General features: G+C 36.2%; 1 protein-coding gene across 3 annotated transcripts; it reads right to left on the reverse strand.

Moving 5' to 3' along the window:
• Positions 1–2,506: 2,506 nt before the first annotated feature.
• On the reverse strand, positions 2,507–14,834 carry LOC138322853 (noggin-2-like). Of its 3 annotated transcripts, none has more exons than XM_069266995.1 (2): positions 14,640–14,834; positions 2,507–5,095 (listed from the first exon to the last, which is right to left on the reverse strand). In XM_069266995.1, the coding sequence occupies exon 2, from the start codon at positions 5,070–5,072 to the stop codon at positions 4,269–4,271; it is 804 nt and encodes a 267-aa protein (XP_069123096.1). In that variant the 5' UTR covers positions 5,073–5,095; positions 14,640–14,834; the 3' UTR covers positions 2,507–4,268. The 3 variants fall into 3 exon arrangements, with proteins under 3 accessions (XP_069123096.1, XP_069123098.1, XP_069123095.1); XM_069266997.1 differs by lacking the exon at positions 14,640–14,834 and adding an exon at positions 8,374–8,632; XM_069266994.1 differs by lacking the exon at positions 14,640–14,834 and adding an exon at positions 8,112–8,629.
• Between the last annotated feature and the right edge of the window lie 1,167 nt (positions 14,835–16,001).

The following is a 16,001-nucleotide window of genomic DNA, read 5'->3' on the forward strand; positions in this document are numbered from 1 at the left end:
AAGACTAGTTTTTGTGAGTCGGCAATGCATTCTTTGCGTTCTTTGTAGTCATTCAGATGGCTTAATAATTATTTGTAATAATTTCGTTCATATATGCGAAAGCACTCTTATATCATCAAATATGTCCAAAATACTAGCCCCTGGTGCTGCCTTTTCATGGTTCCATGTCAAGCACTGTCACAGTAAATCTTCTGTTATACCAAATACAAACCCCATTAAAATTGCTACTCCGTCGACAGAGCTCGACAGAGCATAAACGATAAAAACACATATCAACACAAAAGAAAACATAAATGTGCAATTAGTGGCGAAAGCACAAAATTTGCATTGTAATGGTGGTAATTGTGCAAAGAAAGTAACGTTTGTAACTGAAGAGAAATGTTAATTCGTCTGCTACTGTTTTTGTTTTTGCTATTCGTCAGCGGTGTAGCATATTTTGTTATATATATTTATAATATTTCTAAGTTTTAGATATTATGTTACAAAGGTATATGGACATTGGCCGTCCACCTTATTTAGCTGATAACGAAAATTTACACTATACCACAAATTCGACAAGGTTACTAATGTTTACAAAACAAATATTAAATCGCATGTTACATAGCAACGTACTCGGGCTAGAAGGCAATATTTTCCTATTGAATTTTTGGCGAAAATTATATCATTTCTCTGGAAAAAAATATTTGCCGTCGCGCTCACAAAGAGATGACAGCGATCAACACCTGTCTACAAGAGCCGATAACTCAGCAATGTACAGCAAACTGTGTGGCATAAGATGATCGAAGCGCAGTTGTCCAAACCGTCATTTAGCTACGCATGATCACATTTTAAAAAACCCCAGACATTCACATTAACACATAAATTACAGGGAAACCCTAGCTGTTAGTGAAGTTCAAGTTCAAGTTTTTAGGTCACCTGAGACGAAGTCTCAAGTGACCTATTCTAATCGCCTTTTGTCCGTCGTCGTGCGTCGTATGTCCGTAAACGATTTATATTTTCGACTTCTTCTCCAAAACTGCTGAAGCAATTTCAATAAAATTTTGCACAAACCTCCTAAGGCATAAGGCCAATCAAAATTGTGAATTATATGGTCCCCACCCCCAGGGGCTGTAGGAGGGGCCAAACGTTGTAAAATTTAGTAAAATTTCAAAAATCTTCTCTACTCACAGATGTGGTAGAATCAAATACTCTTCATAGATAGAAAGGTCTTAAGGTCCTTTACAAAACTTGTGAATTATATGACCCTGGGGTCTCTAGTTTCCCCTGGGGAGGGGGTTAAGTTTACTATAGTGTATATTGGGAAAACAAATTTTTGCGCATTATTTGGTCATTTGTAATAGGAAATGAGTCAAATGTTGTCATAATTATCAGTATGAGATGGCCATTTAATCCTATTAACAAAATTTCTATGACTGACCCCCAGGGGCCTTAGGGGCGGGGTCAAAAGGGGTCAAATAGGCCAGAAATTCTGGAAATGGTAGAATCAAATACTTTTCATAAATAGAAAGGTCTTAAGGTCCTTTACAAAAATTGTGAATTATATGACCCTGGGGTCTCACGTTTCCCCTTGGGGAGGGGGTCAAGTTTACTATAGTTTATACAGGGAAAACACATTAATGAGCATTTTTTGCTCAATTTTCATTGGAAACGAGTCAAACTTGGTTAGAATTATTAGCCTGAGATAGCATTAATATCATATCCACATTGGTCCTGGGCGACCCCCTGGGGGCAGAGGGGCGGGGCTAAAAAAAGGGTCAAATATGCATAAATTTCAATAATATTCTTTTAAAATTCTGGAAAATGGTTAATCAAATACACTTTATAGATGAAAAGGTCTTAAAGTTTGTTTAAAAAAATTGTAAATTATATGACCCTGGGGTCTCCTGTTTTCCCTTGGGAAGGGGGTCAATTTTACTATAGTTTATATAGGAGATACACATTAATGAGCATTTTTTGCTCAATTTATATAGGAAATGAGTCAAACTTGGTTAGAATTATAAGCCTGAGATAGCATTTTAAAATCATATCCACATTGGTCCTGGCCGACCCCCTGGGGGCAGAGGGGCGGAGCTAAAAAGGGTCAAATAGGCTAAAACTTCAGAAATCTTCTAAAATTCTGGATACAGTAGAATCAAATAATTATAGATGGAAAGGTCTTAAGGTGTTTTATAAAAATTGTGAATTATATGACCTTGGGGTCTCACGTTACCCCCTGGGGAGGGGTCAAGTTTACTTTAGTTTATATAGGAAAAACATATTTGTGAACATTATTTGCCCAATTTTCGTAGGAAAGAAGTCAAACTTGATTAGAATTATTAGCCTTAGATATAGCATTTTAACATCCATATCCGTCCTCGATGACCAGAGGGGCAGGACCAAACAGGGTCAAAATGATTAAAATTTCAAAAAAATACCTCTAAGTTCACAGGTTTGATGGAAGCAAATACTCTTCATAGTCTAAAAAGTCAAATTTATAAATCACTGACCAACTTCAAGGCCCAGCATATAGTGTTTATATGTCTTTAATTTGTTTCATTATTTGTTTCATTATATATTCTAACTCAGGTGACCGTTAAGGCCCATGGGCCTCTTGTATTTACTTCTGCTGACTCATCAGTTGGATATACATACATACATTAATACATTGCATTCAAATGAATCATGAAATACATATTGTCCACAGATACAAGTAGACAGTACTTATAATCCGAAGAGTATTTAATTGATTAATAAAGATCTTTTTTCGCAGCTATTAGGTATTTTGCTAAGTTATGTAATTCTTTTTCATTCGTTACATTAAAAAGCTGTATTAGTTTATGCATACTTTCTTTAAAATAATAGTTCTTCATGATTTTTTGACGGATATCAGAGAAACATGGACATTCATCTTCAACATCATTTAATTTACACAAAGTTCATATTCTTATTGATGTATATTTTGGTAACGACCGTTTTCTGCATTAAGATTGTGTGCAGAGATTCCTATTTTGGAAATTTCTTTGAGAAGATCTTTTAAGATTGGTTTTTCTTAAATAGTTTTGCCAAAATCGTGGTTAAGACACGAGTAAAATAATCCTTTTGAAGATCTTATTTGTTCAAGACAATCTGGTTTATATATATTAATTTATCTTTTTTTTTTTAAATTATGCAATAAGTACTGTTATCTATATTATCTGTTGCCAGGTAACCTTAACCTATTCTATATAATGCAATTTTGATATTTATCACCCATACATAATTATGGTAACACATTTAATAACATTATTTCAAAATACAATTTTGAGTTTTCATCAGTTTCAACCAATACTTAAATATTCTTTATTTTCTTAAGACCACCAAAGGATATCTACCAAGTTCTATGAAAACCATAGCATTACAAGTATTTTTACGTACGCCAAGTAAACGTTTACAAAACATAGTGCTTTATGAAATCACCATATTTCTGAGATGTAACTTAAAATACTATCGACATAATTAGTTAGTATTACGTTAATAATCAACCAATCAAACATTTAAATAACAATCCTGACATCCAGAACTTATTTAAGAAATAATCTACTTTGATTTAAGTCTAGTCAAGTTTAAAGCAGGTATATTGTTTGGTTTAAAGAAAATGATAAATGTTTATTACACATTATGTGATAATCATGTAATGAATACCATTTTTTAAACACCTGCAGCACCTCGTGTTCACTGCTAAAACTTAAGACGACTTTCCAGCAACCCAATCAGGAAACGACAAGCAAATTATTTTGCTTTTCGGCACCATTTATGGTTGGTCTTTATTTGATGTATATTATATATTAACAACACGCGACAAGAATTAAAACAAAACTTACAAGTGAGAGTATTATCGATATGTGTACAAATATCTTTAAGATGTTGATTAATTTTCCTGTTTCACTATACCACGCCAATAATTAGTCTCCACAAGGACGGATACTCTCCGAGTAAACTGCCGTAATATTATCTTCGTCTTCGTATAAAATTACCTTTGAACATTTAAGCTCTGTATATATGTTTACAAGGACAAAAAACTGACTATTTGCGCCATAACCTATAACAATAGCGTTACCTTGCACCAGTCGTCACTTCATTTTTTTCGGGATGTGTCCACCGATATGATAATTTGTTTTATCCTTCTCTGATAATTTGCATTAAATGCTTATTTCATTGAATCAAATCCTCATACTGTCGTATCCACATTCCTGTAATGTGTGCTTAGACATTTAAAGCACGTATTCGTTTTACAACAAAGATCATATTATTTAGCACGAACAGAAACATTCGTCGGTAACAGGAAATTGCACTTTTGTCCATCGACATCTCATTTTCTTTTTACGATGTTTCCGTTTTCGCGTTATTCTACCCATGATTTGGTTTATGTGCTTCTGTCGGAGTTTGTTCCTTGGCCGTCTCATGCGACAGTTCCATCGAAGAATCTCGACCATTTTACTTTCTTTTGGTACACAATGCATGCCAACAGGCCACGAACACGAGACTGCGTTGGAGCATGTTCCTTTTTTAATCCACCTTGGCCAGAAGAGTAGGCCTTGGTCCTCCCATTCATAATGAACCTGGCACGTTCCCTGCGAGAGAAGCCACCGTTTGAAGAGTTCTATATTTTCCTCGCTAACGTCCACTACAAGTCCATTACGGTTTGTAAATGTGAAGTTCACACGGTCAAAGTCTTCTTCCAATCTCCGCTCTATAGAACTCGTCTCTGCATTTGATAAACTCACATAGTCAACATCAGATGTCGAACTTAGAGGAGAATCAATCGACATCCAAAATGGCATAAAGCTTTTGCCAAGTTTTTTCAACAGTTTCTTTGTTTTGAGATCCTTCTTTCTGGGTCTATATTGATTATTAAATGGCGGAAAATGAAATGGTGTCGGATCGTCAGATGACGTTGAGATAACATGTTGCCCTGGGAACATATCCAGTGACGGGATACGATGTCTTTCTGGAAATATGTTGTTGATTAGTGGTTTCTCGTCATCATTATATGCGTGAACATAGAGGGATTTGCCCATCAGAGACATCGTTACAAGTAGACTGCAAATGTCCATATCGGCAGGAGCTAAGAAACCATCTTCAAAACAAAACAAATACGCCATTAGAAAAGACATTAACAAAACATGCATCTACATACACTAACCACAATTGCAACAATTTGAAGAATGCTTGAATGACATTTTCTGTCTAAGACAAAATATAGATACTGGACATGGCGCAAATATTGGGGTTATGGACCATCTTTCAAGCAACATATACGCTATTTGACATGACGGTAACAATAAGGGACCGTTCATAAAACAAACTATACGGATTACAGTATAGGACCGTCTGTAAAACAAACTGTACGAATACGACATGGCGGTAACAGTAAGGGACCGTCCGTAAATCAAAGTTTACGAATAAGACATGGCGGTAACAGTAAGGGACCGTCCGTAAATCAAAGTTTACGATTAAGACATGGCATTAACAGTAAGGGACCGTCCATAAATCAAAGTTTACGAATAAGACATGGCGGTAACAGTAAGGGACCGTCCGTAAAACAAAATGTACGAAAAAGACATGGCGGTAACAGCAAGGGACCGTCCGTAAAACAAAATGTACGAATAAGACATGGAGGTAACAGTAAGGGACCGTCCGTAAAGCAAAATGTACGAATAAGACATGGCGGTAACATTAAGGGACCGTCCGTAAAACAAACTATACGATTAAGACATGGCGGTAAGAGACAGTCCGTAAAACAAAATGTACTGCACTGGAAAATATGGCTATACTTAAGATTGCAGTCTGCAAAATGAACATTATACATGCCAACTGTAGTTATGTAGCCGTCGATGATACAAAATGTATAGAATGGGACATGGTTACGGGGTCATCTCCAATAGAGGTCCCTTATTCATGAAAAACTTGTTAAGAATGTCATTCTGGTAGAGCGTTGTAACAAAATGCGCGCCAAAAACATGATGATAATAGAAAACGCCGTCTGTAATAACGAATTATTACATTACGTTCACTTATAACGATATGAAAAAAGTGCATTTTACTAAGATATACGTCATTACACATCGTCACAGTGGTGACGTGACCTGTTACAAAGCAATAATATCGCTCAACTATACTAAAGTGTACGTCAATGGCGGTAACATAGTACCATCCACAAAGTAAAAAAAATGTAATTGTTATTTGTAATAACCAATGGATGTGTTAGACGTGACAATGCCAGGCGCCATATGCACTTGGTGTATTTGACGGAAATAACTACAATGCAGAAAAACGTGGAGTGTAAAGCTGGCAAAGATAGTGAATGGCCGGTCACGTACTTCTTATACCGTTCTTAGTATAACAACAAACATCATCCAGTCGTATACCCTGTCAGCATGCGTATTATGTACTTCTCGGTAGGTAAACTCAGGTTGGTAAGTAAACACGTACCTAATGACATTAACAAATGCATATTTGTTACACTTGGTATGCGCGGAAATTTCCCTGCATGTCCAATGTGCATTGTTGTGTCTATTTCTGTATGTACATGTAAATTATTGGTCTGACAGGGTGTCTCTAGCACTCAAACATATAAGAATCACGTACATTAGTCTGTCTATATGTCTCCATGTCTACTAAAATGTTTACTTCCGATACATGACGTCCGTCCGTCCGTCCGTTGCTTTCTTTGTAGTCACCATTCATGTTTTCGTGTTTGTAGTTGGTAAGATCTGTTCGTAAAAGTTGTTTTCATGTTCGTGTTTCAGGTGCTCACGCAAGGTCGCAATAAAAATAATCCTCTTTTAGATGTACCATTGTCCGTCCGTCCGTCATTGCTATTCATACATGTCTAAATTTGTCACTCTCTCCAATAATAATATGACCCTGCAGGTAGGGCGTTTGAATTGTACCTGCTGCCCCTATTGCATGATCGTAAAAGGCGACTAAATTTAAGATCATATCTTTTCTCTTCTTCCTAACTGACTTTATGTTTCCTAAGGCCTCCCTTGACATCGCCTCACTTTTGGCCTTCTGTTGAGCGCTCGCCCCTGTGAGGTAAGCTCTGGATTCTGTCCCCTGGCCGAGACACACCGAAGTCTATATAAGTGGTAGTTTCTGCTCCTGCTTAGTGCTCAGCATAAAGGGAGTTGGACGACTGGTTCGCCCGTTGTCAGTATAATGTGACCGGGCGGGGTGTGTTGCTTGGTGTCTTCGGCAGCATGCTTCTGTGATATAGCACCATAAAAAGGGCATCAGTTCTACTATACAAGAAGACACAAAACGAATATACCGCAGTCTCCCAAAACACGTACCTCGCACACATACACGCAACACATCACATATATGGAAGGCCGTCCTTACATGACCCTGGCTGTTAAAAGGACGTTAACTAATCATACAAAAAAAATATAAAAAAAATCTCTCCTAATAACAATAACATAGCAGAAGCTCTATTCACGTCACTATAAATGTCATCAGCAAAACTCGTGTATCGATGTTGACAATAGATGTTAATGCAAGATACATTAGTGCTTCAATAGTACATCATGCACCAATGGTCTGTTTGATATAAAGGCGAGCCTGTATGACGTACGAACGCCGTCCCATTAAGCATACTCAGACTTCCACAATAATAATTATTTAAGACAGTAAATGGGAGAGCTCCATGTAGACTATAGCTCGGGTTTCCGACCTGACGGTTCTGTCAGTGTCAGTCCGCCGTATAAACACCACACGCCTTTCTCTCAACTAATCCCCGCTTTTAATCAAAACCACAAAAACGCCAATATAACGCTGAATATAAGATGCCATTCGCTAACTACAGATGTTTTCCATTTCCGAGTTGGATAGTTAGTTCGATTTTACGGACTATAAGACCGGGTAATCTGCCAGGCCTTAGTGTCAGATTCCAGAGATTAATAGACGGATACACGGAAGAAGATATAAGGCGTGGTTCGAACAGGTGCTCTGTAACTTCCGTCTTGTCAAGCTCGGCCATCCCCTTAATCTCGTACGCATGGATTTCAAAATCGCCGATTTGGTGACCTTACCATGCGATAAGTTAATTAAAATTGCGTTGTTATTTGATATTAAACAGATTTTATACTTACCAATGTGGTATAAACGCTGTTTTATAATTCCTTTGGTTATATTCCATATGATGATATAATATCATGTCCAAGAAATGCACGTGTCCATTAACCATAGATGTTCATACGACACATGTAAATGGTCAAACCAACACCATCACTAAACGAAAGCATGAATGGTTCTTAACCGCATCACAATAGCACAATGACAACGAGTTGAGAACAATGTTCCATAGTATGAATGGCTAAGTGGAGATTACATAATTCACCAGAAGACACTAACCGTCATATCTTGCGTTAAGTCCATAACAATATTTTCGGCTGTATGGCAAGTTAACCACAACACTACAACCACAGATTAGCCCGTTTCAGCGTCTCTGGTCAAACTGCGTTACATCTACCCGTACACGCACACTTTTATAAACATCTGTTGAACACGACTTGCCAGTTATTTAAGCTTACAAGATGCTATTGATTCTCTCTTATATCAAACGTAAGAATGACGCTGATTGTGGCATCAGTGACACCGAGGCGGAGTCATGGGAACCGCCTGCGTAAACTGACAGAGTTTCGTCAGCACCAAGCACTAGAGCTATCCGTGATTTCTGTCACGTTTGCTCCTATATAATAAGTTAATAGGTTTTTTTTTCATGCAATCGTCATCTGATTTGCTTAGAATGTAATGCGAAGTTCTGCACAAATATGTGTCAAATCTTATTTTCTCGTGTTCTTCCGTTGGGAATATTTTTCTATTTAAGCATTTCAACAATAAAACAAATTGGTACAAAAGTTCATTCATGTGACCAATGCATTCATAAATTTATTTTTTGAATTTCGGCCATTAAAGATTTAATAAAAGAAAAAGAAGTTATCAAAAAGTCATCAAAATATACCTTGGTTGAGTAAAAACTGTTTGATTATTTATTAATGTAGAGTTCCAACTGATTTTTTCCAAATATTTGATCATAGCTACTGCGATATATCCCCTATCATCTTCGTTACTCCAGGGATCACTATAAATGGACGTTTCGTAGATACTTTGAAGGCATACTGTTCTGTTTATACATGTAGTAAATTGACCAGCATCGTTTTACAAAGGAAAATTGCAAATCTTAGCTAAACACTTTCATTGAAAAGCGAAGAACTGAACAAGTCAATATTATTTTACACACGCTGTCCCCTTGACAAATTAAGATAATTATGTTTAACAAAATCTATTTCTCATCTTATTGATCTTCGCAATGTAATCACTGAAATATAGCCTTGAATGCAAGTGGGTGTCGTCTTACATGACAGGCGTGAAAATAATGGAACCAAAAGTGAGTATTCATTCATGCATCAGTAGGTATAACAACCATTTTTCAGGTTTCCGATGAGCATGTCGTCATAGAACATTAACAAGTAAGTTTGTGAGGGCGTTACTACGTACGGACAATATATTACCCATTAATCACTTCTTAAATCGATATTGATGCCCGTCCATCCTCGAAAAATTATTGGTAAACCATCGACGTGATTGACGAACAGCCCCCGGTTGATATACAGACCACCGAACAGGAGATGTAAATTATTACGCTTTAAATGAAAAAACGCAGTCTTCGATAAAAACGCCAGCACGAATCTGATTACATTCCGAAAGAACATTGCATTTGACATTTTTAGTAGGGTGTAAATCATCTGGGTGTTTAGGAAGCAAGATCGGCTACATTCCAAGAGTTTAAACGATGTTACACAATTAGATCTACAAACGCTCTGTAGTAAATAGACCATTAACTATATGCGATTGATTCCTTAAGACAGCCGTGCACGCATTTTTAAGGCGACTAAACTTGTTCAAGAATTTAAACACTTAATTGTCATGAGTATAAAACATATATCTCTTAATTAGTTCTATTTTATACCCTCTTCATAATTACGTTAGTCTAAAAAGTGAATAGATTCAAAAGAAGAAATCGCAGAAAGACAAAAACTAAACTCTTAGCACTTATCGCCGGTATGTATTTGAGAAATATTGATAGCGTTTGCGAGCATGGGATTCCAGCGCTTATAAAGAGTTGTTTTGTTTCAACACACAGTTCATTAAGGACAGTAGCTAATTAAATCTGCCAATTTCATATCCGGTAGTAAATGTACGGTTATGTAATGTCTTCGCATATGTTCTCGTGGTGCGGGTAAAATCTATGTAAAAATCAATAATCATAAATTTCATGTAAAACTAAAGCTGTTGGAGAACAGCAAAGCTCGCCTATTCAGAAGAAGTTGATGTTCAAGTATTTACTATTTAAACATGGAAATATGACAAGTTAACAGACTCAAAAAAAACCTAAAGGGCCCAAATTGGTTGTATTATCACGTTCAGCATCCAAACGCATTAGGAAAAAAAATCATAAACATTTATGATGACTTATGCTTAAACAATTGACAAAATAGAAACTTGCTCAAAAACTTTAACATGGAAATATGACAAATTAACAGACTCAAAAACCCCCTAAAGGTCCCCAAATTGGTTGTATTATCACGTTCAGTATCCATACACATTAGAAAAATAAAATCATAAACATTTATGATGACTTAAGCTTAAACAATAGACAAAATAGAAACTTGCTCAAAAACTTTAACATGGAAATATGACAAATTAACAGACTCAAAAACCCTCTAAATGACCCCAAATTGGTTGTATTATCACGTTCAGCATCCATACACATTAGGAAAATAAAATCATAAACATTTATGATGACTTTAGCTTAAACAATTGACGAAACAGAAACTTGCTCAAAAACTTTAACGTGAAATGGGACGCCAACGCTGACGCCGACGCCGACGCCGGGGTGACAACATTAGCTCCCCTTATTCTTCGAATAGGCGACCGATTACTATGAGTCTATGATCGTTGGCATCACAACAACAATCATCATTTCGAGAATGTGATTGTGCAGATATGACCCACATTTGATATGGCGAGCGTCAAATATACTCTTACTCGTCTTTGCTTCTCTTATGCGGTTTCATTTTCGTTTTATCGGTGTTGAGATATATATTTCTATGTTTGAGCCAAGATACAGAGGGTTAAACACCTACCTACGAAAAATAATAAAAATAAGGACCTTGAGGGGTAGTATTTCACAGATCGTATTTGAGTTCCTGAGAGCGAATTATCTCATGGATTCAAGGCTCTCACAATTTCCTGTTTGTATAATACATGTCATTCACCATTCTCGTGATTTGTCCGTGCATTACTCGATTATCTTATTACGTTTCGATCGTTTCACAGCGACCATGCATTCTATGGAAAGTCGCGTATTGCGGAAAGCAAAAAAATCCGACTTCAATCATCGATATCAATTTCGTGACCAAGAGCACACGGGCATATAAATTTAGATATCGAGCAGACTGTAATACTGTAGATATATAAACATTAGTTATTTTACAGTATACACCCGATCTTCCCAAAGTTACATGGCTCTATGACAGGCCAAGCGTTCGCACACTAGGCATTTGACCAACTCGATCCCCTTTTTCTCCCATTTCTAAGTATTCCCGACCTATTTGAGGTAGATGTTTACCCACATGTGTTATTTAGATTGAGGTATAAGACGACGTTTGATGTTTACCTTGCTGACGTTTAGCGGGTTGGGAGGTACAGAATGAATATCCCCACAGCTTCTTGTTCGGTGCTATTAAGATATAGTTGAATAAATGCAGATAACATTCTTTTTACTTTATCGCCGACAGATATAAAACGCATATACCAAAAGGTGCATTGCTTTCCACAAGTTTCTTAATTCGAATGTGGATTGCATCCTGCAGTTAGCACGTTGTAACAGGTTATCACCGGGAGACGCTTTTAGTGTCAGGGCTCGTCTCACGCTGGCTTGTCATAGACGCTTTTTGATAAAAAAACTGAAGTCAGATTTATGATCGTATTTTAGAACATTGATACACCGCACTCTATACTTCATTTCCACATCGAGCGAGATAGCGCGGTAGTTTGTAACATTTCTATTAATTGGCGCCATAAAAAGTCTCGAAATGGGAGTAAAACTGAAAGGAGTTCAAAAGGAATACATAAAGACAGCAGAATTGAAAATTTCATGGAAAAGATCCTCACTAAAATGATAATGAAGTGATCAATTTGAGAGTTGCATCTTCTCTGCTGGCATTAGCGCCACTGAACATTGATTAGGACGGAGTAAAATACAACTTAAGGTTGATTTCGCTCTAGACTCCGATAATAAAGTTTGTCCGTGGTCATGAAGCGTTTAAAGCAATGATGAGCAATATAAATAATTATCTAATACATGTATTACAGTCTTCAGAACTTTTTCTTCTAACAGGTTTAGGTATGGGTTAAGCAAATGACTAATTCAAATATATACATGAATATGTACTCAGTATCTTATAAACGAAATTAGGAATAAAGAACTGGTTAACGAACAGTAAAAAGAAAAGAAACATCAACAAGAATAAACAAACAAACAAAAACATGAGCGAATAAAGGGTGTAACAAATGTTATCAATGGAGAAACAAAACGACAGAACAAAAAAGTGAACAAGTCAAACAATGGATAAAGAAACACCCAAAGGGAAAACAATATTCGCAAAATACCCTGTATCATCCCTATATTGTAGGCTACAATGTATAAGACTATTGTGGTAAGGAAAGATAGGTGACGTGAAGTACTTGCTGTTTAACAGATAACGATGTCTTCCATTGAATTTTGCCAAAGCAAATCAAAGATACTAATAGAAAACACAAAGGTGAATAGCTAATGAAATGATGGAAGAATCAAGCAAAGAAGAGAATGGTGTAACAAGGAAGAAAACAAATACGGGTTTACATAACCACAAAGAGAGATGTCTTGTTATCTCTAACGTCCTATTAACATCTGGGGTCATTAAGTTGTATTGTGAATGTATGTATTTTTCTGGAGCTGCTGTATATTTGTGTTTTGTATCCTTATAGAAGTGGAACTTTTATCCCTAATAAATGTGGCTATTTCACTGAAGCATTGAAGCTATCTCGCATAAGACACCAACCAAGCAAGCACATCCCACAAAGGGAAAAGAAACAAAGACATGGAGATGTACAAAGAGCCAACAAATGGAGTAAACAGTCACTGAGAGTGCAAAAAAGACAGAAACAAAATGAGAGGAACATTGAATCAAAGTGAGGAACAAGATACAAAGAAAAAGATAACGGATGAAACAAAGACAGAAAGTAATAAACAGGAAAAGAACACAGAAACAATACACAATATAAAAACAAAGAATTACAGCGTTTTAACCGAATGCAGCATTAAATCCCAATGACAATGTTACAAGACTTCTTTGCGATAAGACACAACACGAACAAACCGCAGTTTCCCAAAACACGCACCTCACACTTCACACACGATATACACTGCATACATGGGAGGCCGTCTTTACATGAACCTGGCTGTTAATAGGACGTTTAAATAATCAAATAAACAAAGAATCAATCTTTGCGATATGATTTAGACTAACTGTTAACACACAGGAGCTTAGATTTTAAAGAACAAACAACTGACACATGGATTGAAAACTTCTTATACAAAAGGTTGGTTAGCATTTCTGTAATTACCAAAATTACACTTCCATAATGAAATCATATATAATTTACACTTCTTGTATACGTGCAGCTATTCTCCATTTATGAAAGGAAATTCAACCACTCGTTACTTCTATATGTCGTATGGCAATTCAATGGTTGTGTACATGTGGACAATTATACGTGTCATCCATGTAGCATCTTTAAGTGGAATTTATCACGCAATAGGCTGAATACGACAGAATCTGGTCCGGATCATGTGCTTTTTTGCATTAATAAACCACGTTCATAACATTTTTTCTCTTTGCATTAAAAATCCATGTGCATTTTAGCTATTTTTCATCCAATAAATCAAATAGCCATATAAATAATGTCATACTGAAGGAAATATAAAAACCCCAATAACTTCTACAAATATGTCAACAATTTAATGTGTAAAACAAGACACGATATACTATATTATAACTGTATACTATCCTTCTCGGCAGCATCCTACACTAAATCGCACGTTCACTCTTAGAGGTGTTGAATAGCAGGGTCAACGGTTAGCAGTAGGGAGATAAGAACTACTTAATTCGGATCTTAAATGATTTATTATATCACCAAACCAAGAGAAAACGCCAAAGTTTCACAACTATTTCTAAGTCAAACTTTAAACTTTTATCTACTTATATTTTAGTAATAAAATGTTATTTGAAAGTCAAATCTTGTCATATCAAGTATATTACGTATAACATTTGATCAAATATATAATATTTCTATAAAATACATTTGTATGGCAGAAAGTGTAGCTCTCGTTGGCATCCAATGATAATGAATTTAATTGCCTTCTACGCGGTTTCATGTACAAACGACGATGATTATGCTAATGACGACGACGGCAATGATGATTGGCAGGAGGAGGAGGCGAGGAGATGTAAATGTGAAGTGATAATTATGATAAAATGACAAGAAAGATTACGGAGATTAAATTTACTTACCAATTGCCCCTTTCCGTCTATGAGATGTTAATCTGTGTATAACAGTTATGTGTGATATCCCTTACACTATGTATATAACACAGTGATGCGAGAGTGATGGGCGTACTCGGCTCGGTGTGAACTCCAGTCTTCCCGTCTCCACTCTCAGGTCTCTTGGTCTCCGGAGTACGGAGTGGCCCCACTCACTAACAGACTGTTCGATTGACGACATTCCCGGCTAAAGATCGGCGTACACAGATAGCAACAGATAACACATCTCTCTCATGTCGGAATCCAAACGAGCATGCGTCTTAGCACGTGCCTACCCTGCATCAAGTTAATGCTGAGTTTATTATTGCTAATTTATTATTCGGAGAAATATTTATGACCTATATCTTGTCAGATTCGGCACATTGTTATTTCTTTTCAGGATTGCCATCTATTTTTCCAAATCAGGATCAGGTCTTCAAGTACATATTTTACAACAATCTGCCTTTTTTAATTGAATTTAAGCCAAAACGTTCAGTCGTATACTTGAATTACTGAAAACGACATGGATGCACACCACGACATCTTATAAAAACCGTCATTTCGATTTCATGTAAAGTTTCTTAATCATACCGGGATGTGAATATAATTTGAAACTGAAGTTTTTACGACATAATCTTCAAAAGGGATTGTCGTGTTAATATCACCACAAGTACAACTATCAGCACATTGCTTTCCGCTGAGCGGTTATTCCGATTCGCGTATCAATCACACAGGCTGTGTTTTATAAGAGGATTTTCCGTGTTCTCGGTAAAAAGGCTGTATCTATTTTCATCACCAGCAACCTTCATTTTTGACTTGAAATAATACCGACCCACTTAACAAATAAGTTTCGCGTATTCTTTAATGATTAACTTTCAAATTAAAACCCAAAGTGTGCTCTATTTTCAATTTTATAGGGAATATTTTTTCTATGAAATCATTAAGTCATTGTTTTAGCCAGTCAGAAGCATCGTCACAAATCAAATGGGGACGTCATCTTCCCTTCGTAATATAGTTCTAACCCAATGCCCGTTACACGAAAGGATGAATTTTATTCATCTGCGGAAATTTTTGCTTTTAATTAGGGATTGAAATTGTTAATACCATATTTTAAAGTGTAGCATTACATCTCAGATGTTTGAGACTTTTTGAACAATGATCTTTAGGTCCATTTCAATTTACTACATTATCATCTAACTAGTAATGATTTCCATGTAGGTACAAAATGTATCTTACAGTCAAAGAACTATACATTAAACGTTATCTCAGATAAAATTTTAGACATTATTGAATATTTGTGTTAATAAATACCTACAATATAAACAATTAATCAATTAAAACTGCATCATAACA

Source organism: Argopecten irradians, chromosome 5 (genome assembly GCF_041381155.1).
Source record: "Argopecten irradians isolate NY chromosome 5, Ai_NY, whole genome shotgun sequence".
Classification (NCBI taxonomy): Eukaryota; Metazoa; Mollusca; class Bivalvia; order Pectinida; family Pectinidae; genus Argopecten; species Argopecten irradians.

Coding starts and splice junctions, on each gene's coding strand:
- LOC138322853 (XM_069266995.1), bottom strand. CDS start 5,072: ATGGACATTTGCAGTCTACTTGTAACGATGTCTCTGATGGGCAAATCC.